Genomic DNA, 27,841 nt, shown 5'->3' with positions numbered 1-27,841 from the left:
TGAAGTTATGAAAACAGCAAGGTGATCGGAACAATGTTTTTGAGAACACTTGCTTCCATTGTGGAAGTGTGGCATAATAATTGAAGTAATTCAAAATAAAAGTTATGAAGTTGTTGCGGACCTGACAGAATTCATCAGTCTGTCCATCCTTGACATCCCAGACAGTAGAGTCAAATCTGGACATTTTCTGTGCCCAAAACCAGAATTAACATGTTCACACTCTGGACAAAAAAGGAGAACTCTGTCTCAAGAGTGTCTCACACAGGCCAAAAAATTTGATCTAATGTGAACACTGTCACAGTGCAAATATAAAACTTCAGTTATTTCTTTACATAGAATGTTGTTCTGGTTAGGCAGCTTCAGAAAACTGTATTAATGACAAAAATTTATTCTAGAAAATTGAACACAACTGAAAGCAGATATAAAGACTATATAAAGACAAATAAAGACTTTCATAAAAGCCAAGAACACTCTGTCAATACTTAAAAAACACACAGCTGTCCTCCGTATATCATACAAATGACCACATCCCCATGAGTCAACGTCCTAGTTTCGATTTATTGCAGAAAATCTGTTCAATAACATTTCTCTATTTTACATACTTTTGAGATCTGCCCACAGGCAAGAAAACTATCATATTGTCCTCGAATCAGTCTAACAGCCTTAAAAGTGGCAATGACATTTTGCACAATTCTCAATTTATTGCTGAAAAAGTTTTTCAATTATTTTGCCGATTCCTTGACTCAGTGTCAACTTAAGATTTTCATTGACCTCGAATCTTTCTAAAGGTGCCATGCACCCTTTTCCCAGAAACGGTTTAAAAAAAAAAAAAAACTATTCAATGAATTTTCCGAAATTTTGTACACCCGTGGGTGTTAAGTTGGACTTTCCAACTGAATCCTTAAGCGCCAAGCGCCCCCTCCCCGTGGCGAAGATTACAAAAACCACAAATCCCAGCGTGCACTGGTGCCTTTATTCCTGACGGCTCCTCCTGCTCCTCGCTCGCGCACACAGAATTAAACCGTCCGTCCGTCCGTCCGTCCGTTTGGAGCGTTGGAAGGTGGCGGTTTTTCCTGCATTGCAGCGATGCAGATGTGATCCAGATCGAGAAACCCGTCGACATAAAACGCTTTTAGACGATCCGATTGACGTCATTACATTTTTTTCTTCTTCTTCTATTTAAACCAAAACTCAAAAAGGAAACTTTTGGAAGCTTTTTGAGTTTCTCCCGCGTTTTAAAATCATGTTTTTTCACAGCTGTAAATAATCTTTAACATTTTTTTTTACCATATGTAGCCTGCTGTAATCGGAGCATTTTGTTGAAGTTTTAAACCGTCTCAAGACTATTTTGATTTTTTTTTTTCCTTTTTTAAAGCCGCATTTTCGCCTCGTGTTTTTAACGCACAGAAAGAACAGCGAGATTTTTTTATATATTTTTTATATTTACATATCTTTCCAGGCCTGTCTGCGACTGTTTATATATTTCAGCAGAGCTGTGTTTTTGTTTTTGAACATCCAGCCATGTGTTGTTCCGGGTCCGGTTCGGTCACTTGGTTCTGGTTCTGGTCGCTTTGGCGGCGGGCTGCGTCGTGGCTGAGCAGCAGACCGAGCCGTCAGCGCAGCGCCCCCCTGCGGTCACTCTCCGCAACCTGATCAGTGGAACCTGCCAGGAGGTGCAGCGGGTCGCGAGTCCGTTCTGGGCAGCGCCGTGGTGCGCTCGGCCGTGGAGGTAAAGTGGGCAGAGAGGGTCGAGGTGCTGCTTCACACCTCTCTATTTGTGACATTCTGCTGGCTGTAAGATACTGAAGATCCTGACACCTGATTACTAACTTTAGCTCCTCATCCAGACTGTCTTCTCCTCTTGCTCTTTACCTTGTTAATCTTTCTCCTGATCTCTTCATGTCTACTATATCCGTGCACCTTTTTGCACATGCACTCCAGCCTCTGATTTCCTGCTGCCATCCCGCGCGCTCTGGCCGCTGAGTGCAGTGTTGCTTGGTTCAGAGAACTCTATGCGATGGTCCTGGTAAGAAGCCTCCGTCTAACCTGCCTTGACTTGGTCCCTTAAACAGAGGCCTGATGCGGCTTTGTTTAAACCCGTGAAGTGGCTCGAACTGAACACAACGCCGTGCACACAAAACCCCAGCAACGCCATCGGTTTCTAGAAATTTGAGTTAAACACAAGCTTGACCACCATTCTGGAGGCTGAGGCCACTGAAGGTGGAGATGTAATCATTTGTGCTTTTTTTTTGTCATTTGTCTTTGGTGACATCTTGGGGGGTAAATGCTAAAGCCTATGATATCTTGGGTCCTTAACATAAAAGTTGAGTCTTGCTCTTTCGTCGTAATACTGGGGGTGTTTCCACACATACCCTGTTTAGTTCTAACTTTTCACTTTGGTCCAAGAGGCTTGACAGCTGGCTCAGACCACGGTCCAAATAAAGCAGCTGAATCTTGGATGAAGAATTATTTATTTATGCATAAGAGAATGTCAGATATCAAGTGTTGACGAAGAGATCCATTCTCTGAAGGTGTCATCTACAGAGATCATATCCCCACTCGGGTGAGGAATTGGGCATCTTGATGAGATGCAGTTTGTTCTTCCCACATTCGCAGAATTTATTGTTGGATAGACCTATCCTGTGCAGGTAGGCTCTGAAGCGTCCATGGTCAGACCGGAGACGATTGAGGATAATCCACTGATGTCTCCTCAGGTCATGGCCAGCAGGTGACTTGGTTGGATCTGGACTGGAATATACTCCTCAAGAGTGAAGGAGTCCGAGTCCATTCATTTGTCCATACTTGCATCGCCCATTATCATGTGACTGTCTTGATTGTAGCCATGTAGATAGAGGCCATCTTGATGATAATCTGTTGTGTGGACTGGATTATTCACGGGCAAGTGATCTCTCTTAGAATTAAGGCATTGTTGGAAGATAAAAGATCTTGGTCCATATCAAACAGTAGGGTTTGCTTTAGTGTAAAATTGTTGTGAATGATTTTGACTTTTGGACCAGTGCAGAAAGTTCAGCAACCTGTTCATCACCGTATTGGTCTCTCCTGTCCTTTATAGCAAGGACATTTTGTACATGACATTCTTATTCCATGTGAAGATGTTCCTGCTGGTAGTAATACAGTGACAAAACTGTTTGAACAGGAACAAACTGGATTGAACCGGCACGCATTTCCCTATATTATTCAGACAGTAATAACTTTGGAGATGACAAGATGCTGATGTCAGACGTCTACCCGTGCACGAACACATCACTTGCAAGTTCAGGGAGCGGACATTACTCAGGATGACGGGACGTGTCTTTGGTCTGCTACAAACTTTGGTGTGAAAACGGCTAAAAATCCAAGTCGATCTAAAGTTCCAAAACAAAAAGCAAAACTTTCAGTGATTTATCGCTTTACCTGAATGGACAGGTTTACTTTTCAGAGTTAGTTACATTCAGATATTGTTGGTCATAAAATCTCTGGATGCTGTTTTTACTTTTGACAATTGTCATGTGAGGGGAAAAAAAAAAAATCATTTTTCCACAAATTGCCGAAAAAGAACGATAAGAGGTTCTAAACCTGAAAGTTGCATAGTGTAGTTACTGACACATTGTTGCATTTTATGATTTTGTTGCAACATACTCGTATATTCATTCCTTAATTTTGTAGACCCGGTTATTCTACTTTAGGCTTACAGGAGCTGGAGCCTATCCCAAAGGCCATTGGGCAAGACGTGGTGTTTACCCTGGGCAGGCCCCCAGTCTGTCACGGGGCCGACAGACAGTTTTTATGTATGAACTCCATATTTACCCAGGTGGTGGCTGTACTGTAAACTAAGTCTTTGTTTATTCAGTAAAGTTTGAAGGGGAAAAAAAATAGTTCATTTGGCTCGTAGTACATCATCCAGCCTTCCCTCCCTTTTTTTTCATTCATAAGCTCCTCAGAAGCACTCAGATGATTGATTGATTGCTAACTGTGTTTTAATACAAGTTGTTTTTTTGTTTGTTTGTTTTAACTTAAGCTTCAGCTAACCAGCTTCTTTTGGCTGTTGTTGTTAGGGCAGATCAATCATCTTCATCTTACCCTGTCCTCTGTATCTTCCTGTGTCACACCTGCATGTCCTCCCTCAACACTCCCATGAACCTCCTCTTTGGCCTCCCTCTTCTCCTGTCTGGTGGCTCCATCCTCAGCATCCTTCTCCCTTCATAACCTGGGTCTCTCTGCACATGTCCAAACTATCTCAATCTCACTTCTCTGACTTTGCCCTCAAACTGTCCTACCTGCACTGTTCTTCCGATATATTTATTCCTAATTCTGTCCATCCTCGTCACACCCAAAGAAAATCACAACATCTGCAGCTATGTCTCCTGTCTTTGTTGGCTTCACCGTCTCTAAGCCGTACAAAAGCTTGTCTCACTACTGTCTTGTAGACTTTCCCCTTCACTGTTGCAGATATCCTTCTGTCACAAATCACTCCTGCTACCTTTCTCCACCTACTCCACCCTCCTTGCACTCTCTTCTTCACCTCTCTACCACACTCTCCATTGCTTTGGACAGTTGTCCCCAAGTATTTAAACTCATCTACTTTCAACACCTCCAGTGCTTGTGACTTCATTATTTCACTGGACTCCCTCTCATTCACACATACTCAGTCTTGCTCAGGCTGATTTTTTTTATTTTTTTAATCAACATCTTTTAAAATCTTCTCTCAACAATCAACATTTCAATCAACATTTATTTATAAAGCGCTTTACAGCACTGACTGGTGTCCAAAGTGCTTAACATTAAAAACACAAATTTACAAAAAAAACACATAAAATTTTAAAACACATAAAAAAGAACATAAAAATAACAGAACATGTCACCTCCCCAATAAGAGTTAAAAGCCAGTTTAAATAAATAAGTCTTTAACTTAGATTTAAAAAGTGCTAGGTCAGGAATAGTACGTAACTCAAGAGGTAGCTCATTCCACAGTCGGGCCAGCTACCGCGAAAGCATGATCACCCCAGCGTTTATATCTTTACCTTGGAACATCTAAGTAAAGCTGGCCAGACACCCTTAATGTCCTACTGTAGGTGCGCAAAGTTAAAATTTCAGACAAGTAGGGAGGTGCAAGGCCATAAATAGCTTTAAAAACAAACATTAAAATTTTAAAATCAATTCTAAAACGAACTGGAAGCCAGTGGAGTGACTACAGGATGGGCGTAATATGCTCACGTCTAAAAGTGTTTGTCAAAAGCAGCAGCATTCTGCACCAACTGGAGACGTGCAAGAGACGACTGATTAATGCCCGAATAAAGTGCATTACAATAATCAAGTCTGGAGCTGATGAAAGCATGAATGGCCGTCTCAAGATCACGTCTACTGAGAAAGTGCTTTATTTTAGCCAAAAGGCGAAGTTGGAAAAAACTAGCTTTGACAACAGAATTTATCTGTTGATCGAACCTCAAACAGCTGTCAAATATCACTCCCAAATTCTTGACAGCTGGTTTTACATAGTTAGCCAAAGCACCAAAATTTGGTGTTACCACATTTGGTATGCCAGTGCGCTCAAACACCATAATCTCAGTTTTACCATCATTCAGGTAAAGGAAGTTTTGGGACAGCCACTGCTTTACATCATGAATACAATTAAATAATGATGACAAAGCATCACTCCCATTAGTCCTCACAGGCAGATAGATTTGCAGATCATCTGCATAACAATGAAAGGACAGGTTGTGCTGGGTTATAATTGACCCCAATGGCAGAATGTACAAAGAAAATAGAATCGGCCCAAGGACAGATCTCTGCGGCACTCCACAGCACAGAGGAGCAGTTGATGAGGAAAGGTCCCCAATCATGACAGAAAAGCTCCTTTCAGCCAAATATGATCTAAACCACTGAAGTGCAGTACCATGAATGCCAATAAAATGTTCCAACTGGGAAACAAGTACTGTGTGATCCACAGTATCAAAGGCTGCTGTGAGGTCCAACAGAACCAGCACAGCAGGATTCCCTGCATCCACCGACAGAGTAATATCATTATGAACTTTTAAAAGTGCTGACTCAGTGCTGTGTCGCGATCTAAACCCAGACTGGAATTTTTCAAGGATGAGATTGTCTTCTAAAAATGATTGTAACTGTAAAAAGACAACCTTTTCTAAAACCTTAGATAGAAATGGCAAATGAGACACAGGTCTAAAATTGGATAAAACTGATGAGTCCAGGTGAGGTTTTTTAAGAAGAGGTCGAACCACAGCATGTTTAAAAGCAGCTGGAACAGACCCTGATCTAAGACAAGCATTGATAAAAGTTATGCTCTCTCCAGAGCATATCTCCACCTCTCCAGGTTCATATCAACCTGCTCTTTACTCTCACTACAGTTTATATTGTCATCTGCAAACACTGTCCATGGACACTCCCGTCTGATCTCATCCGTCATCTTTTGCAATTAGTTGGTCTTGCCTAAACTCACATGCACAAGACTGATGCCGTATGCAGACAGTGATTCGATGCAATTGTGGATCGGTATGTTTTTGCTTTTTACTTCATATACTCATATATTCAGAGTGGCCTTTTATTGTGGGCAGTCTAAGGCACACCTGTGCACTAATCATGGTGTCTAATCAGCATCTTGATATGGCGCACCTGTGAGGTGGGATGGATTATCTCAGCAAAGGAGAAGTGCTCACTATCACAGATTTAGACTGGTTTGTGAACAATATTTGAGGGAAATGGTGATATTGTGTATGTGGAAAAAGTTTTAGAGCTTTGAGTTCATCTCATACAAAATGGGAGCAAAACCAAAAGTGTTGCGTTTATATTTTTGTTGAGTGTATTTTGGAAGAAAAAGGGTAAGTTTATGTTTATTTTGTTTAAGTTAATGTTTATTTATTTGGATCCCCATTAGCTGCAGCTCAGCTGTAGCTATTCTTCCTGGGGTCCACAAATCAACAAACACAATATGCAAAATCAAAAATGCGTTCAAAATATATAAAATGAGAAATAAAAAAAAGAAAAGGGGGAAAAAAACTAAACCAAAACAATCAAGTTCCAATCACATTAATCTTAACATCTCGTCAATTCGTATATACAAAAAACATACAGTGAGGAAAATAAGTATTTGAACACTCTACGATTTTGCAAGTTCTCCCACTTAGAAATCATGGAGGGGTCTGAAATTTTCATCTTAGGTGCATGTCCACTGTGAGAGACATAATCTAAAAAACAAAATCCGGAAATCACAATGTATGATTTTTTAATAATTTATTTGTATGTTACTGCTGCAAATAAGTATTTGAACACCTGTGAAAATCAATGTTAATATTTGGTACAGTAGCCTTTGTTTGCAGTTACAGAGGTCAAACGTTTCCTGTAGTTTTTCACCAGGTTTGCACACACTGCAGCATGGATTTTGGTCCACTCCTCCATACAGATCTTCTCCAAATCTTTCAGGTTTGGAGTTTCAGCTCCCTTCAAAGATTTTCTATTGAGTTCAGGTCTGGAGACTGGCCAGGCCACTCCAGGACCTTGAAATGCTTCTTACGGAGCCCCTCCTTAGTTGCCCTGGCTGTGTGTTCGGGGTCATTGTCATGCTGGAAGACCCAGCCATGACCCATCTTCAATGCTCTTACTGAGGGAAGGAGGTTGTTTACCAAAATCTTGCAATACATGACCCCATTCATCCTCCCTTCAATACAATGCAGTCATCTGTCCCCTCTGCAGAAGAGCACCCCCAGAGTATGATGTTTCCAGCCCCATGCTTCACGGTTGGGATGGTTTTCTTGGGGTTGTTGTCATCCTCTAAACATGGTAACTGGAGTTGATTCCAAAAAGCTCTATTCTGGTCTCATCTGACCACATGACCTTCTCCCATGCCTCCTCTGGATCATCCAGATGGTCACTGGTGAACTTCAAACCAGCCTGGACATGTGCTGGCTTGAGCAGGGGGACCTTGCTGCCCTGCAGGATTTTAAACCATGACAGCATCATGTGTGCCAATGTAATCTTTGAGACTGTGGTCTCAGCTCTCTTCAGGTCATTGACCAGGTCCTCCTGTGTAGTTCTGAGCTTTCTCAGAATCATCCTTACCCCACAAAGGGAGATCTTGCATGGAATCCCACACCGAGGGAGATTGACAGTCATCTTGTGTTTCTTCCACTTTCTAATAGAAGATTCAAGCTTCTCTACTATGGAAACCACCTGGACAACTGAGAGCCTACACAGAAACACTTTCTAATAAATAATCATAACAGTTGTTGTCTTCTACCAAGCTGCTTGCCTGTTGTCCTGTAGTCCATCCCAGCCTTGTGCAGGTCTACAGTTTTGTCCCTGGTGTCCTTAGACAGCACTTTGGTCTTGGCTATGGTGGACAGGTTGGTGTGTGATTGATTGAGTGTGTGAACAGGTGTCTTTTATACAGGTAACAAGTTCAAACAGGTGCAGTTAATACAGGAAAAGAGTGCAGAATAAGAGGGCTTCTTAAAGAAAAATGAACAGGTCTGTGTGAGCCAGAATTCTTGCTGGTTGGTAGGGGATCAAATACTTATTTGCAGCAGTAACATACAAATAAATTATTACTGCATCTATAAATGATAAAAATTAAACCCAGATTGCTTATAATGTCCACAAATGTTGTTTTAGAAGTACCTTAAAAGAACATTCATTTGAAATGAGTTTGATGCATTCCGGTAATGAATTCCATTCCTTCATACCCCTAAATATGACTGTTCTTTATGGCATTGGTCCTGGCTACAGGTAGCGTAAAGTTTCCCACCACAGCATATCTTGTGCTGGTTATGTATGCATGATTTTCTGAAGTGAAAGAGAAATTCCTAAACAAAATACACGGTAACTTAGTAACAATAATCTTCCTAGTAAAAATTATCAGTGAATATAACAGTCTATCTTTAACTAACATCCAGTTAATCAATTCCATTTAGTCTCCCAAACTTTCTGCGTGGAATCACAATTCACTTCAACTGGCTGGTGCGCAGTTGTTGCATACTGTCCACTCCGAGCATCTCCCACACAGAGAACAGGGCTAACTCCCCTCCTCCAGAAAGCAGGAGACAGAGGGACAGAAGCAGCACATCTCGCTGCAATGTTGATGACTTATCTAAACAAACATGCATGTAAAGGACGATATATTAAAGCCAGAAAATTACTGTGTTCATCTTTATATATTGAACAATAAGTTGATAACGGAATTATTGCCACAGGCCTAATTGTTACTATTCTATAATAATAATAATAATAAATAACCTTATTCCAGGGAGAGGAGCTTCGACAAAAGCTGAGAGAACTGGAGGAGGGAGAGGAGGGAGGGCAAGAAGATGGCCGATGAAGAGGCACTCAGGAAGATCCGCTCTGTGGAGGAGCAAATTGACATCCTCAACAAGAAGCTCTCCATAGCAAAACAGGTATGTGAGCTGACATTACGACATATACATATGTATGTGTGTGCGTATGCATGTGCCCTCAGATGCTTTGCATATCTCACAAACCCTGTTGCCTTCTTGCTCCTCCGGCAGGAAGAGGAAGCGATCCTGAGTGAGATGGATGTGACGGGCCAGGCCTTTGAGGACATGCAGGAACAAAACATTCGTCTGATGCAGCAACTCAGAGAAAAGGACGATGCTAATTTCAAGCTGATGAGCGAGCGGATCAAGTCCAACCAGATCCACAAGCTGCTGAAAGAGGAGAAGGAGGAGCTGGCCGACCAGCTGCTCACTCTTAAAACACAGGTAAGTCACGAGGCAGTAGCACAAGGTTCAGTCCGTGTGGATACTGGCTTGTGTGTACTTGTTTGCAGATACTCAAGGTTAACTGCATTGATAAATGCCTCCAGTCATTTCTCACTTCCTCTGAATGTGCTGTAAATTACAGTAAACTGATTAGAATGAATGAATGAATTTTTTCAGCACACGGACAAAAATTACAAATTAGTCTCACATATATATAAATATATACACACAGTTGTGTTCAGAGTATTAGTAGTGCTATGTGACTAAAAAGATTAATCCAGGTTTTGAGTATATTTCTTATTGTTACATGGGAAACAAGGTACCAGTAGATTCTCACAAATCCAAAAAGACCAAGCATTCATGATATGCACACTCTTAAGGCTATGAAATTGAGCTATTAGTAAAAAAAAAAAAAAAACGTAGAAAAGGGGGTGTTTACAATAATAGTAGTGTGGCATACAGTCAGTGAGTTTGTCAATTTTGTGGAACAAACAGGTGTGAATCAGGTGTCCCCTGTTTAAGGATGAAGCCAGCACCTGTTGAACATGCTTTTCTCTTTGAAAGCCTGAGGAAAATGGGACATTCAAGACATTGTTCAGAAGAACAGGGTAGTTTGATTAAAAAGTTGATTGGAGAGGGGAAAACTTATATGCAGGTGCAAAAAATTATAGGCTGTTAATCTACAATGATCTCCAATGCTTTAAAATGGACCAAAAAAAGAGACGCGTGGAAGAAAACGGAAAACAACCATCAAAATGGATAGAAGAATAACAGACTGGCAAAGGCTCACCCATTGATCAGCTCCAGGATGATCAAAGACAGTCCGGAGTTACCTGTAACTGCTGTGACAGTTAGAAGACGCCTGTGTGAATCTAATTTATTTGCAATAATCCCCCAAAGTCCCTCTGTTAAATAAAAGACATGTGCAGAAGAGGTTACAATTTGCCAAAGAACACATCGACTGGCCTAAAGAGAAATGGAGGAATATTTTGTGGACTGATGAGAGTAAAATTGTTCTTTTTGGGTCCAAGGGCCGCAGACAGTTTGTGACGACCCCCAAACTTTGAATTCAAGCCACAGCTCACGGTGAAGACAGTGAAGGATGGTGGTGTAAGCATCATGATATGGGCATGTTTCGCTTACTATGGTGTTGGGCCTATATATCACATACCAGGTATCATGGATCAGTTCATGTTGCCTTATGATGAAGAGGACATGCCCTTGAAATGGGTGTTCCAACAAGACAATGACCCCAAGCACACTAGTAAATGAGCAAAATCTTGGTTCCAAACCAACAAAATTAATGCCTCGCAGATGTGAAGAAATCATGAAAAACTGTGGTTATACAACTAAATACTAGTTTAGTGATTCACAGGATTGCTAAAAAAAGCAGTTTGAACATAATAGTTTTGAGTTTGTACCGTCAACAGCAGATGCTACTATTATTGTGAACACCCCCTTTTCTGCTTTTTCTACTAATAGCCCAATTTCATAGCCTTAAGAGTGTGCATACATGAATGCTTGGTCTTGTTGGATTTGTGAGAATCTACTGAATCTACCGGTACCTTGTTTCCCATGTAACAATAGAAATATACTCAAAACCTGGATTAATCTTTTTAGTCACATAGCACTACTATTATTCTGAACACTAATGTGTGTGTATACATACACTCAACAAAATATAAATGCAACACTTTTGGTTTTGCTCCCATTTTGTATGAGATGAACTCAAAGATCTAAAACTTTTTCCACATACACAATATCACCATTTCCCTCAAATATTGTTCACAAACCAGTCTAAATCTGTGATAGTGAGCACTTCTCCTTTGCTGAGATAATCCATCCCACCTCACAGGTGTGCCATATCAAGATGCTGATTAGACACCATGATTAGTGCACAGGTGTGCCTTAGACTGCCCACAATAAAAGGCCACTCAGAAAGGTGCAGTTTTCACACATCACAATGCCACAGATGTCACAAGATTTGAGGGAGTGTGCAATTGGCATGCTGACAGCAGGAATGTCAACCAGAGCTGTTGCTCGTGTATTGAATGTTCATGTCTCTACCATAAGCCATCTCCAAAGGCGTTTCAGAGAATTTGGCAGTACATCCAACCAGCCTCACAACTGCAGACCACGTGTAACCACACCAGCCCAGGACCTCCACATCCAGCATGTTCACCTCCAAGATCGTCTGAGACCAGCCACTCGGACAGCTGCTGAAACAATCGGTTTGCATAACCAAAGAATTTCTGCACAAACTGTCAGAAACCATCTCAGGGAAGCTCATCTGCATGCTCGTTGTCCTTATCGGGTCTCGACCTGACTCCAGTTCATCGTCGTAATCGACTTGAGTGGGCAAATGCTCACATTCGCTGGCGTTTGGCACGTTGGAGAGGTGTTTCTCTTCAAGGATGATGCAAAGGAGATGTGTTGCACTGCATGAGCAAATGGTGGTCCACACCAGATACTGGACTGGTATCCCCCCCAATAAAACAAAACTGCACCTTTCAGAGTGGCCTTTTATTGGTGGACAGTCTAAGCACACCTGTGCACTACTCATGGTGTCTAATCAGCATCTTGATATGGCACACCCTGTGAGGTGGGATGGATTATTTTCAGCAAAGGAGAAGTGCTCCCTATCACAGATTAGACTGGTTGTGAACAATATTGAGGGAAATGGTGATATGTGTATGTGGAAAAGTTTTAGATCTTTGAGTTCATCTCAACAAAATGGAAGCAAACCAAAAGTGTTGCGTTTATATTTTTGTTGAGTATCTATATGTATATGTGTGTATATATATATCTACTACTATATATATATATATATATATTATATATATATATATACTATATATATATATAATACTATATATACAAATAATGGATGGTAAGGAGTCCAACATAGAGAAATGGATGAAGAAAAGTTATATTGTATACAATATAACTTTTCTTCATCCAATATTTTCTCTATGTTGGACGACTTGCCATCCATCAATTGTTATGTTCTCCACCCCCTCCCAAATTAAGCAAACAACAAAGAGTCAATTTAGATCAATTTATTTTGTTGTGAACAGCATATGAATGCTTCTAAAACGTCAGTAGCGTGCTTGTCTACCTTCTTAGTGTTTTTGGCATCCTTGGAGTTCAATATTTCCACCAGTTCCTCCTCTGTGAACTCAGCAAACCTCGCTGGCAGACGATTTTCTGCTGTTGTTGACATGTTTGTTGCCACTTTTTCAACCAGCGTCTGTCAGCAAGTTCCTGACCTCCTCTTTGTCATTAGTGATGTCACTCATGAATAATTGTATGCCACACTCTGATTGGCTAGCTGTTGGCAGTAAGCTCTAACGCTGTTGGTCAGTGGGAACCGATCCAATATAACTTTTGGTCCTAGCCTTTTTGGATCCCTTTGGATCCAACATAACTTTCTGGCGCCAAGCATGCCAAAATACAGGTAAATGATGGACAGAAAGGCTAATCTGTGATTGGCTATTGCAATCTGAGTGGAGAATATATATATATATATATATATATATATATATATATATATATATATATATAGACACACCATGATAACTGATACAAAATTTAAAGTAATCACTAAACTAAAACACAACATGCAAACAGCAGTGGACCATGCACAAACCCAAAAAAACAAAAACAAAATTGATAAACCTAATATTGCAGCAGATAAGTGAATATTTACTGAGGGATCCTTCAAATGGTAATGCAAGCACCAAATTTGGCACACATACTCTTTAGACATTACTCTTTTAAAAATGCCGGGTACCCACATGAACTTTCAATAGGCGGCCAAGAAGGGGTCAGTTAGAGTATTACACAGGGGTCAAATTTAAAATGCTCCAATCATATTGAAAGTATTCCATATTATTTGTCTGATCATAAAGATTCCAAAAAGGTATAGTTTGGACTATCTGTGAATGAATGTTCCGGAGTTATGGGGTAAAACAGCAAGAACAGTGACAAAGGTCTATTTCAATTTATACAGGGGTCAAAAGTTAAAGTTGCTCCAGTTTTGGTAAAAAGTGATGCAAATTATTAGGTGAATACGAGGTCTATTAGAAAAGTATCCGACCTTATTATTTTTTTCAAAAACCATATGGATTTGATTATATGTTTTTACGTCAACCAAGCTTGAACCTTCGTGCGCATGCGTGAGTTTTTCCATGCCTGTCGGTTGCGTCATTCGCCTTTGAGCAGGCTTTGACTGAGGAGTAGTCCACCCCCTCGGCGGATTTTCATTGTCAGGAAATGGCGGAATGATTTGGGCTTTTTTTTCCATCAGAATTTTTTCAGAAACTGTTAGAGACAAGCAGCTGGAAACCATTCGAAAAATTTATCTGGCTTTCGGTGAAATTTTATGGGCTTCACAGAGAATAAGGACTGTTACTACAGCTTAAGGACGCCCTACAATGGCGCACGGCGCGCCGCGCTCCGAGCCGCCATCGAGAGGCAGAAAACACCACATCATTTCTAAATGGATGGCTGTGTGGAGCTGGGACCATTGTGAGCAATTTCTCTGGTTATCACAAGAGCTGGACATCCCATAACTCCAGACCATTCATTCACAGATAGTCCAAACTGTACCTTTTTGGAATCTTTATGATCTGACAAATAATATGGAATACCTTTCAATATGATTGGAGCATTTTAATTTTGACCCCCTGTGTAATACTTCAATTGACCCCTTCTTGGCCACCTATTGAAAGTTCACGTGGGTACCCGGCATTTTTAAAAGAGTAATGTCTAAGATGTATGTGTGCCAAATTTGGTGCTTGCATCACCATTTGAAGCATTTTTTTCAGTTATCCGCTGCACTATAATTCATCATGCTATAACAAGTAATTAAATGATTTTCGAAGAGCCTGTTGAAGCCAACCAAGTTACCGAGCAACTTTATGTTATCCGGGCATGAATTCCAAATATTAACACCTTTAACAGAAACACAATGACTTTTTACTTTAGTTCTAATCTTTGGTTTTTGAAATAATAATGTTCCTCGCAAATTATGACTAGACTCCCTCATTTTGAACAGGTCCTGGACATGTTGTGGTAAAAGGTTATTTTTTACTTTAAACATAATTTGTATTAAGCTATAATCAATCAGGTCCCAAATTTTAAAATGTTAAACAGACAAACAATGGATTTGTAGGCTCACAATATGGTTTATTACTAATAATTCTTATGGCTTTTTTTGTAGTAAGAATATTGAGTTTGTATTCGTTTGGTAGTTGGTTCCCCAAACTTCAATGCATTAGGTCATGTACGGAACTAGTAATGGATGATATAAGTAACTAATGACCGTGGGGGAGGAAGTATTGTGCTTTATACAAAATGGCGATGGCTTTTGACATTTTTGATTTAACATAATTTATATGTGTTTTTCCAACTCAATTTCTCATCAATAAAACCCCCAAGAAATTTAGTTTCATTTACAAGTTCAATTTCAATATCGTGCACTAGTAAATTCCTAGATAAATTCCTGGGTTTATTTCCAAATATGATACATTTAGTTTTACAAAATGAAGCGATAATTTATTTGAATCAGACCATTCTTTGAACTTCTGTAGTTCCCTCTCCATCAAGTCCAGAACCTCTTCCAAATGATCCCCACTACAAAACACAGTCGTGTCATCAGCAAACAAAATGCAACTCACAAATTTTGAAACCAAACATATGTCATTAATATACAAAAGAAACAACAAAGGCCCAAGGACTGAGCCCTGGGGCACCCCATAAGTATACTTCAAAAATTCAGAATTTACCCCACCAACATGAACATATTGATGATACCTATTGTGCAGATAACTTGGTATCCAATCGTGAGCTAGTCCTCTGATACCATACTTCCATAGTTTATCCAGTAATAAGGTGTGATCTATGGTATCAAATGCTTTCTGTAAGTCGAAAAAACCCACTACAATATATTGCTTTTTTCAGTTGCATTCGTAATATATTCCACAAAATCAATCACCACCAATGAAGTAGTCCGATGTTTTTCTAAATCCAAATTGTTACTCATTTAGTATGTGATGTTTAGATATAAAATCATTTAACCTCTTAATAAATACCTTTTCCAAAATTTTTGAAAACTGAGGTAACAATGCAATTGGCCTATAGTTTGAAAAAATATGTTTGCCACTGGATTTGAACCGCGGTATTACTTTAGCTATTTTCATTTTGGAAGGAATTAATCCAGTCATTAATGACAAATTACAATATAAGTTAGAGGTTTAGCAACACAATCAATATATTTTTTATCAAAAACATTTCAAAATTTTCACAATCTGTAGATTTTTTTTCCTTTTACTTTATGAACTATAGCAGTTATTTCGTATTCATCAGTTTCTCTGATAAACATTGAATCCGAAGGGTTATTAGGGGTCAAAGTGTCCATCAAATAAGTAAATTATCAATTTGTGAAATAACAATTGAGCAGGATGGCAAGAAAACCTGAGGTTTAACCAGCTGAGACTCATGGGGTGCATCTGTACCATTCTTGTATCCCTGTTGATATTTTATATACATTTCAAGGTTGTTCCAATCTGGTGGGGAAACCTGCAAGCAGGATCTAATCTGCTTCTGAATTGTATCTTATTTTCTGTTTGCACCCACATTTCACATTCATCTTGGAGCTTAAAGGCACATTTTTTTTTTTTTTTTTTTAACCATTATCGGCTGTAGGTCGATGCCCAGCTGCAGGTGGTGAGGAAGCTGGAGGAAAAGGAGCGCCTCCTGCAGGGCACCATCGGCACTGCCGAGAGAGAGTTGGCGCTTCGGACACAAGCTTTGGATATGAACAAACGCAAAGTAACACGTTACTTCATAGACACAACAATCATATCAGCAAACACATCTTTATGTTAATGATGATGTGTTGCTTATGAATGAATGAAAAGTAACAGCTGCTACTGTTCTGTGACACTAAATGTTAAATATTTTGACTGAGTTCACATTTTGTCTTCCGCTGTCATCCTCCAGGCTCAGGAGTCCACATTGCTTTCAGACGAGGTGCGAGATCAGCTGGAGCAGGTTCAGCAGAGGCTCAACTTAGTCAGAGAAGAGGTTGTAGAGAACAGCATATCAAGGGAGAAGGAGTCATTCAACGCTCGACGAGCCCAGGTTATGACACACAAAAGCACATACGGTCCTTCAAAGCATTTAATCTCAGTCCTGGTATCAGGGCCACCTATCCTGCATATTTTCCATTTCTTGCTGAGGTGATACCAGGCTCTTTGACAGTAAACTGTGCTCCTGGTATATTATTACCCGAGGCCATCAAATATGGCCATCGGGTATTGCAAAGGCTTTTCATCCGTCTGTCCATCTGTCTGTGCTCAGCATAAGTCCAGTCCTATTACTGCCAGACTCTTGAAATTCACAGAGGACATTCTTCGGACACAGACCTCGGACAGGTTTAAAGATGTCTAACCTTGATGTATTTTAAGAAGTTAAAAAGTCATATTTTGTTGTTTTGTTTTTGAGTGACGTGGGTGACAGCTAATCAGAGTAGAGCTGCACCATGGCATCAGTCGCTGGTCTCTTCAAAACTGCTTTGTTTTGTCTGTTTATATACATGTTTCTCATATATTATGTAAAAGCTAGCGAGGAATAAATACTTCTTAAACTGAAGCCGCTGTTTTTGGAACCTAATAACACCTCTGAACTTACAAGACATTTCGCTGACGTTAGCACGTTGACATCACTTCTGGTGTGGCTACTTGCTAACACCTTCGTTTCTGGTATATTAGTAAAGGCTAGCGAGAAATAAACACTTCTAAAACTGAAATGCTGTTTTTGTAACCTGATAACACCTCTGGAGTGATTTTGAGGACATTAGCTTGCATGCTAACTTTCGCAAACTCAAAACTAACGTCCTGTGGAGTTAAATTTTTCTCATTAATAACTGCAGATGCACAGCAGGTGATCTACAAATATCCCTTGATTTGCACAACATGAACAAATGATGCTTTGAGCATGTGCAACTTGTACGTAAGACAATAGGATCTTAATAATTAATTAAACAACTGCAATTTATAAAGAACATGATGCTCATATGGCTGAGGGTATTTTAGTATTGCATTATATGATGTTTTTTAGTTATGTTTGTTGCGTTAAAGTACAACATAAATTGAAAATTAATTCTTACTATGAAATGTTCAGTAAATGTCCATAAATAAAATATCCCTGCTTTAATAGTTAGAGAACTGTGAGGACAGTGGAAAAACAAAACCTCTTAAAAAAAATAGGGTCAAGAGACCCTCCAATGCCTTTGGACAAAGAAAGAGTAATTTTGATCAAATATAGGAAAACTGGCGTGAACGATTCCAGATCAGTGAACATCTTTATGTAGGTAGACATTGATTCCATGAGTCTATACAGTAGTGTTCAGAATAATAGTAGTGCTATGTGACTAAAAGATTAATCCAGGTTTTGAGTATATTTCTTATTGTTACATGGGAAACAAGATACCAGTAGATTCTCACAAATCCAACAAGACCAAGCATTCATGATATGCACACTCTTAAGGCTATGAAATTTGGCTATTAGTAAAAAAAAAGTAGAAAAGGGGGTGTTGACAATAATACTAGTAGTGTGGCATTCAGTCAGTGAGTTTGTCAATTTTGTGGAACAAACAGGTGTGAATCAGGTGTCCCCTATTTAAGGATGAAGCCAGCACCTGTTGAACATGCTTTTCTCTTTGAAAGCCTGAGGAAAATGGGACGTTCAAGACATTGTTCAGAAGAACAGCGTAGTTTGATTAAAAAGTTGATTGGAGAGGGGAAAACGTATACGCAGGTGCAAAAAAGTATACGCTGTTCATCTACAGTGATCTCCAATGCTTTAAAATGGACAAAAAAAACAGACGCGTGGAAGAAAACGGAAAACAACCATCAAAATGGATAGAAGAATAATCAGAATGGCAAAGGTTCACCCATTGATCAGCTCCAGGATGATCAAAGACAGTCTGGAGTTACCTGTAAGTGCTGTGACAGTTAGAAGACGCCTGTGTGAAGCTAATTTATTTGCAGGAATCCCCCGCAAAGTCTCTCTGTTAAATTAAAGACGTGCAGAAGAGGTTACAATTTGCCAAAGAATACATCAACTGGCCTAAAGAGAAATGGAGGAATATTTTGTGGACTGATGAGAGTAAAATTGTTCTTTTTGGGTCCAAGGGCCGCAGACAGTTTGTGAGATGACCCCCAAACTCTGAATTCAAGCCACAGTTCACAGTGAAGACAGTGAAGCATGGTGGTACAAGCATCATGATATGGGCATGTTTCTCCTACTATGGTGTTGGGCCTATGTATCGCGTACCAGGTATCATGGATCAGTTTGGATATGTCAAATTCTTGAAGAGGTCATGTTGCCTTATGCTGAAGAGGACATGCTCTTGAAATGGGTGTTTCAATAAGACAATGACCCCAAGCACACTAGTAAACCAGCAAAATCTTGGTTCCAAACCAACAAAATTAATGCCTCATGAAAAACTGTGGTTATACAACTAAATACTAGTTTAGTGATTCACAGGATTGCTAAAAAAGCAGTTTGAATATAATAGTTTGAGTTTGTAGTGTCAACAGCAGATGCTACTATTATTGTGAACACCCCCTTTTCTACTTTTTTACTAATAGCCCAATTTCATAGCCTAAAGAGTGTGCATATCATGAATGCTTGGTCTTATTGGATTTGTGAGAATCTACTGAATCTACTGGTACCTTGTTTCCCATGTAACTATAAGAAATATACTCAAAACCTGGATTAATCTTTTTAGTCACATAGCACTACTATTATTCTGAACACTACTGTATGTAGAATCAAGGAAAAAATTAGAGCAGTTTTTTTTAGCTATATTTCAATTAGTATTTATTTATATAGTGCCAAATCACAACAAACTTGCCCCAAGGTGCTTCACATTTGTAAGGTCTAACCTTACAAACCCCTCTGAGCAAGTACGTAGGCAACTGTGGTCAGAAAAAACTCCCTCTGGTGGGCTTTTTTTTCTTTGTTTTTGATCAAGAAAAAAGCAGACCAGACCCAAAGGGGTGACCCACGGCTTAGGCCATTCTAACAGTATCTTTAAATGTGCAAAATGTAATTTTTGGCTCTTTTTTTTTTTTTTTTTTGAAGGATTTTTTTTGTCTGTTGACAGCCTCCCAAAGAATCATTGTGAGAAACAGCTTCTTCTTTTCCTTTTTTTTTTTTTTTTTGTCCTTCTGGGGGACCCACAGGGATTCAGTCAGAAGGTCTAACTTGCCATGTTCAGACAGTCCCCCAAATATGGTCTGTACCATCTGCATTCTGTATTTTAGAAGGACATCTCCAAACTCAGGAAACGACAATAATAATATTGATTTGGAGTATATCGCCCAGCACTGCTTGAAACTGTTCTGTGGGTAACACCCCCCCCCCCCAAGTTATAAAGAAGCTACAGCACGATATCATTTATTGTCTGGGTATTAGGTTTGTGGTGTGGAAACTTAGTATACTTAGTATACCCATTTTCGTGTCCAGATTCACCCTCCTCCCTGTTTTGTGTTATTGCCTCATGTTGGTGAGAAGAGATCTCAGAGTCAAACGTTTCCAGACAGAGTCCTGTTTTTATGAGCTGTGTTTAGCGGTCCAGGGAAGGGGGGTAAATGCAGAAGGAAAACAATCCCCGTTTTTTTCTCACAGATGTCATCTGCACTCTGTATTTTAGGAGGACATCTCCAAACTCAGGAGAAAGATTGAAAAGGCCAAGAAACCAGCTGAGAAAATCAGCAATGGAGACGAGATCCTAAATGAAGAAATCAATGACTACAAGGTAGATTGGTGCTACACAAAAATATCGATTAAATTAGACCTTTCACTGTCAGGTGTCGGCAATAATGCTGAAATGTGTAAATGTGAAGGATTTGGTTTTTGTCTGAACTAACTGCTGTTTGATTCTTAAGCCATGAAGCTGTAATTTTAAGCACCACCAGTAGGTATCACCAGAATCTGCTCCTTTATGATCCAATGCAGTCCAGCTTTATTATAACACTTTTTAAAAAAACAGCAGTGTCTAACAAAGTGTGTACAACAGATAAACAAAGCAATAAAAACAACAATAAATACAAACATGACACAAGAGACACACTGTATAAAACACAGCACTGATTTTGAGTTAAAGCTATGAATGACTGTTGTTTGACTGGTACGAGTGAAGGAAACAGGTGCCTACATTTACACCGGACATGAGTTCGCATCCTCAGATCATCTGTCACAGGGGTGGCCAAGTTCGGTCCTCAAGAGCCACATTCCTGACACTCTTAGTTGTCTCCTTGCTCCAACACATTGGATTCAGGTGTGTTGGAGCAGGGAGACAACTAAGAGTGTCAGGAATGTGGCTCTCGAGGACCGAACTTGGCCACTCCTGATCTATCATAAGGACAAATGCATAAGCAGGAGGCTCCAGTTTGATGATTTCTTTAACACCTCACACTACATGACAGCCTCTTCTGGAGTTTCTTTAAAGACGTTGAATTGCATGAAGATTAGGGGTCGGCCGATATTCAGTATTTTGGCGGATATTGGTATTGGCCATTAATAATGGCCAATATGTCGATATTTTTGCGTCGCTGGATGTAGCAACTTACTGATCGCCATGTTCCACCTTCACACATACATTTTTTTAAAAAGACATCTCCAGTCAGTGACTTTAGTGTTCTGTGAGACCACAGCACTGTGTAACAGCAGCTCAAAGAGCTTCTCTCGCTGCAGAGCGCAGCTGAAAGCAATGGCTCTATGTCTGAATCAAAGAACAAAAAAAAAAAACTACATCAGAATCCTCATTAAATAATCCCGTTTCCTCCTTTGTGATAGCTGCTGTTAAGGTTCATTTTACAGATTAAAGGTTTGTGTTTCCAGAAAGCTAAGTGTTTCTCTGAGATGAAGAAAACAACAAAGACTGTATTTCTTTGAAGCTAAACAAGGAGAGATGGTGGTGGGGGTTCACTCATTTTCACATGAAAACAAAAGTTATAATTTTCATGAAACTGTTCACCAAATGTTTGCTGTTTACAAATGATCACATGACCATTTGTGTGAACAGCGTACTTTATTGCCAAACGTTCATTAAAGCAGCGGAAGAATTTAACTGTCTTAAACAATCATCTTCAGCGCACCAGTCAAGTGCATCACAAGTCATCACATGTTGCGTGGCCTCTTACTTCTGGCACTGAGGAGCTATTAGCCCATAGCACTGTTTTAAAATATGAGTCGCTGTTTTCTGGTTTGTAGCTAAGTCCCGCCCACAACAGTACGAGTACTTGAGTGGTTAGACGTCACAAGTTCAGCCCGTTACTGCTGAAAGCTGCCGCCCCACAGACTGGCATAGAAGAAGATAGCAGTGTGCAGACTGGAGCTGTGTTGTCTGTATTTATTTATTTGTTCATTTGTTCAACTTCATAAGAATGTTATAGTTCCTTGCACTTTTTGTGTGAAGATCATGTTGAAATGTTCTATGAATTAAACATGCCACAAAACATTTTTAAAAAGTTTTGTGTTAAGGGTGTGTTATATTAAATTTTGACACCTTTTCAAACTTTTTACTGCATGCAGATATTGGTTTCATATATCTATATTGGCCTCCAAACCTTGAGTAACCTTGATAACTGGTATCGGCCCTAAAAAAAACACATCGGTAGACCTCTATGGAAGATCTTTTTCTCACCCATGTCATTAATCATGTTCTAATCCACATGTACAGTAGTGTTCAGAATAATAGTAGTGCTATGTGACTTAAAAGATTAATCCAGGTTTTGAGTATATTTCTTATTGTTACATGGGAAACAAGGTACCAGTAGATTCAGTAGATTCTCACAAATCCAGCAAGGACCAAGCATTCATGATATGCACACTTTAAGGCTATGGAATTGGGCTATTAGCAAAAAAAAGTAGAAAAGGGGGTGTTCACAATAATAGTAGCATCTGCTGTTGACGCTACAAACTCAAACTTTTATGTTCAAACTGCTTTTTTAGCAATCCTGTGAATCCCTAAAACTAGTATTTAGTTGTATAACCACAGTTTTTCGTGATTCTTCACTCTGCGAGGCATTAATTTTGATGGTTTGGAACCAAGATTTTGCTCATTTACTAGTGTGCTTAGGGTCATTGTCTTGTTGAAACACCCATTTCAAGAGCATGTCGTCTTCAGCATAAGGCAACATGACCTCTTCAAGTATTTTGACATATCCAAACGGATCCATGATACCTGGTATGCGATATATAGGCCCAACACCATAGTAGGAGAAACATGCCCATATCATGATGCTTGCACCACCATGCTTCACTGTCTTCACTGTGAACTGTGGCTTGAATTCAGAAATTGTGGGTCATCTCACAAACTGTCTGTGGCCCTTGGACCCAAAAAGAACATTTTACTCTCATCAGTCCACAAAATATTCCTCCATTCTCTTTAGGCAGTTGATGTGTTCTTTGGCAAATTGTAAACCTCTTCTGGCACGTCATTTATTTAACAGAGGGACTTTGCGGGGGATTCTTGCAAATAAATTAGCTTCACACAGGCGTTCTTCTAACTGTCACAGCACTTACAGGTAACTCCAGACTGTCTTTGATCATCTTGGAGCTGATCAATGAGTGAGCCTTTGCCATTCTGTTTATTCTTCTATCCATTTTGATGGTTGTTTTCCGTTTTCTTCCACACATCTCTGGGGTTTTTTTGTCCATTTTAAAGCATTGGAGATAATTGTAGATGAACAGCCTATAATTTTTTGCACCTGCGTATAAGTTTTCCCCTCTCCAGTCAACTTTTTAATCAAACTACGCTGTTCTTCTGAACAATGTCTTGAACATCCCATTTTCCTCAGGCTTTCAAAGAGAAAGCATGTTCAAACAGGTGCTGGCTTCATCCTTACATAGAGGACAACCTGATTCACACCTGTTTGTTCCACAAAATTGACAAACTCACTGACTGAACGCCACACTACTATTATTGTGAACACCCCCTTTGTACTTTTTTTTTTTTACTAATAGCCCAATTTCATAGCCTTAAGAGTGTGCATATCATGAATGCTTGGTCTTGTTGGATTTGTGAGAATCTACTGAATCTACTGGTACCTTGTTTCCCATGTAACAATAAGAAATATACCTCAAAACCTGGATTAATCTTTTTAGTCACATAGCACTACTATTATTCTGAACACTACTGCATGTATTCAATTGTTTTTTGTTTTTTTGTTTTTTTTCACTTAGTCTTCCCCAAAGGATCAATAAAGTTCTAACTAATCTAATCTAATGTAGTGCATCGCCAGAGCATATTTGGCCATATTGTAGGAATTCTTACATAGTTTTGTCAGATATTGTTATCGCTCTCTCTCTCTCGCTCTCTCTCTCTCTCTGTCTCTCTCTCTGTGGGTCAAAATTTTTCTTCATTTTTTTGGTTTCCTAGTTTTTCAGGCTTGAATATTTCATTTTGTTGTCTGTTGACAGTTCGGCAGGTTGCTGTTGTCTGTCATGTTTGGTAACAGAAATGTTTAAAAAGGCATTATTTGTGTGTTATTATACGTACATTCTCACTTTTGCGTAGACTTTTAAGTCATGGATTGAAACAGAAAAAAAAATTAAATGTAGACTCAAATGACCATGTTGTAAATCTTTGGATGTGACTAAAATGACTTTTGAATTGTGTGCTTTCAGAGTCTGATCATGGATGTGCAAACTGCAGTTGATCTCTTCCACAGTTTGCATAGAGAGTTTGTTTTGCAATGTGCAAATGACAAATGTTAATTTTAAGAAGGTTATCATAGTCTTTGTGTAAATTCAGACTCCAGTGTGTTCAGAGTGGTTAGAAGAGACATCCTGTCAAAACAACAGCCTGTGGACTGAAAGTAACAGATGTGGTGCTTTTCCTCGATTCCGTCTGATTCTTGAACATCAGTGGCGTGCACAGTCACATTGCAATATCTTGCTGCGAACCTGACATGAGTCTTGTTGGTTGAAAATATTTTCACTCACAGATTTGGGGTCTCATGTCTACTCTGCTGTCCCAGATCTTGATGTGCGCTCGCTAAAAATGATTCACATCAGAGCAAAGTGAATTCTCGCTTCTAACCTTTTTGTCCCCCACAGGCACGTCTCACATGTCCATGCTGCAACTCTCGGGTAAAGGATGCAGTGCTGACAAAGTGCTTCCATGTCTTCTGCTTCGAGTGCGTTAAAACACGCTATGACACCGTCAGAGGAAGTGCCCCAAGTGCAACGCTGCATTCGGAGCCAACGACTTCCACCGCATCTACATCGGCTAGAAGTGCACCCAGCAGGTGATGAGCTGAGCGATAGCACAGACGCTGCGTGGACCAACACCGAGCGGTGCCACTGTTCATCTCCTCGGACCTCCTGCATTCCTCTGACGCAATTCTGACAGATTCTCTGTGATTCCAGCCTCACAGCGCTGCAGTGATGTTCTGAACCCATCACTTTAAAGGACTCGGTTTCTCGGTGTCTGTGTGATAAACAGTCCATGTTTAGTGCTGGGTTTCCCCTCACATTTCATCACCACAAAAGCTTTTGACTGAGAAAATATCAGGAGCGAGCAGAGCCACTTCTGCTGTTTTCTGCAGGCAGTTAATGAAATGTGTGACGCTCATGCTGATGAATTTTCCTGAATGTGCTTCACAAAGCATTTTAACATGAAAGTGGCAGCAGAAGCTCAGTCAGGAGCTCAACTGTGGAAAAACTTCATTGTCAACTGCATGTCTCAGACGGCAGTTGACGTGACGCATGTAAAAGCTTTACCAGGGGGGTGACCAGAGCTCACCACAGCTCCACTTTACTTATTTTCTAATTTTTGTGTAATCCTGTCTTACCGCCAACACATAACATGAAATTATCGTTATGATGAATAGCAATATGAAATTTGATATTTTTAAATTATTTTGCATATTACATGTACAATCCGTTCCATAAATATTTTGACAGTGATGTGCTTTTTGTTTTGTAATTTTGCCTCTGTACTCCACAATAGACTCGAAATATTGCGTTAACTTTTTTCCACATAGAAAGATTTAATAATGTTAGAAAATTGGGTCAAAGCTGCCACCCAGTCCTTTCTTTGTGGAGTTTACATGTTCTTCCCATGTTCATGTGGGTTCCCTCTGGGTACTCCAGCTTCATCCCATTTCCAAAGATACACAGTTTAAGCCCCAGTCACACGGTACTAACGAAGGACACAGAAGCCAAAACAAAACAAGAAATCTGGACTTACGTTGACTTTCAAAGACGTCATTTTAACTGTTGTTCAGCTTCGTTCCTGTAGCTGGCGCTTCGTCAGAATTTCAAACTGTTGAAAAATGAGAACAAATCCCGACGACAACCTCAGTTTGTCCATATTCCATTTTGCTTTCTGTCTTGACAGTTCCTCATCGCTTGCATAGTTCCCGTACCGTTGGCATTCCGTTTGACTGTTCAACTTCATCCAACCTCCCATGTCTGATGTCTTGCACGACCGTTGACGATATGTGAATAGATCAAAAACTAAAGATCCAGCCAGCTGAACGTGACTTGTCCATGTGTGGGATTAAAAGTAAAGTTTTCATACAGAAACAATTGTGGCAAGAACGTTTGATCAACTATTTACGCACATAACAGCCGTCTGTCTCTGGAGAGGCTGTGCGCACACACGTGGGCACGTGCCCACACGTGTGGGAGAGGTGCAGCCTCATTCGTCCACCTTTTCTCGACGATTTGTGACTTTTTTTTTTTTTTCCTTCATTCAGCTATCACCCTGTGACCGGTGAGCTGGTGACTACATTGACTGTGAGTGTGAATATGTCTGTGTATATGTAGCCCTGTAATAGTCTGGCATCCTGTCCAGGTTCAACCCCGCCTCTCACCCAATGACTGCTGAGATAGACTCCTGCTCCCCCTTCACCCTTATAGCGGATATAGAACATGAATGAATTACGTCTGGCTTCAGATAATGCGTATGCCTGCGTATAAAAATGGCTCCAATTCCTAAATAGTGCATGTGATATTTTTCTTTAACTGCTTGATTTAAAGCTGTCATACTGGGTTCTATTATTTCATGTCAGCGCTACTGTGAGGGTGAACAGAGGCAAAATTACCACAAAAAAAAAAAGTCACTTGCTAATTATTTATGGTCCAGACAATGTTCCGCACAGTTTGCAAACCTGAGCAAAGAGGGTTTGTTTGCACAGAAGTGTAATTCTGAAGTGGTCCAGTTCTCTTTCAGGAAGAGTTCGGATTCACAGACTGAGCGGAACAACTATACTTTGGGCAAACTGAACTTGGCTGGTGTGGCTGTGGCACTGCGCTGAAAGCTTGGATCTCGGTCTTCTGTTTTCACCTTAAACAATTACAACAGAATGTCGCTTTTTTTTGTTTTGTTTTGTTTTTTGGTTTTTTTTGTAAGACTGAACTCCGTTTCATCCATCCACAAGACATTTACATACTTGATATCTGCTGTACATTAAAGTTTGTGGAAGAATGAAGAGAAAAGACATGACTGTCACTTGCTGAGTTTTGTGGTCTCCTCGCGAAAACTGTAATTACAGTGCTTCCTCACTGTCTTGTAGATGTTTTAACTTCCTTTTTTAATCATTTGAAGAGTATGTATTCATCCTGATGTCACTTTTGTTCTGCTATTAAACTGACATCACAGATATGGGCCTACTATTTTTTTAGTCCTTTGGACAAAGGTCCAAAGGACTAATGCCATCACAATTTATACGCAATGCTCCATGTGATAATTTTATGGAAAAACGGATTCTTTTTTTAATTATTATTTGTTACAGGTGGTCCTTGGAAGGACTGTCTGGTCTCAGTGAGTTGGACTTTCTGATTAAATCCCTATGGGCCCTCCAAGAAGGACAAAAATGCCATTTTTCACATTTTTTTTTATTTCATCCATTAATTTTCTGCCACTTACCTGGGTTGCAGTCAAAAAAGCAGTTCACCCCACTCTTCCATATCCTCAGCCAAGTCCTCTAACTCTTCTTAGGGGGTCCCGAGGTGTTCCCGAGCCAGCTGGAAGTCAGTGTCCTGGGTCTTCACCGGGCCTCCTCCCAGTTGGATGTGCTTAGAAGACC

The 27,841-nt window shown here is 39.9% G+C and overlaps 1 protein-coding gene across 1 annotated transcript; it reads left to right on the top strand.

Annotated features, from left to right (window-relative positions):
• The first annotated feature begins 9,279 nt into the window (after nucleotides 1–9,279).
• Nucleotides 9,280–25,061, top strand: LOC117520035 (E3 ubiquitin-protein ligase BRE1A-like). The gene is made up of 6 exons (XM_034181331.1): nucleotides 9,280–9,401; nucleotides 9,513–9,725; nucleotides 16,434–16,559; nucleotides 16,731–16,871; nucleotides 20,452–20,556; nucleotides 24,864–25,061. Exons 1-6 carry the CDS (start codon nucleotides 9,315–9,317, stop codon nucleotides 25,056–25,058), a joined length of 867 nt encoding a protein of 288 aa, XP_034037222.1. The 5' UTR covers nucleotides 9,280–9,314; the 3' UTR covers nucleotides 25,059–25,061.
• The last annotated feature ends 2,780 nt before the right edge of the window (nucleotides 25,062–27,841 follow it).

Source organism: Thalassophryne amazonica, chromosome 11, assembly GCF_902500255.1.
Source record: "Thalassophryne amazonica chromosome 11, fThaAma1.1, whole genome shotgun sequence".
In the NCBI taxonomy this organism is placed as follows: domain Eukaryota; kingdom Metazoa; phylum Chordata; class Actinopteri; order Batrachoidiformes; family Batrachoididae; genus Thalassophryne; species Thalassophryne amazonica.
This window is presented reverse-complemented; position numbering and strand designations above follow the sequence as displayed.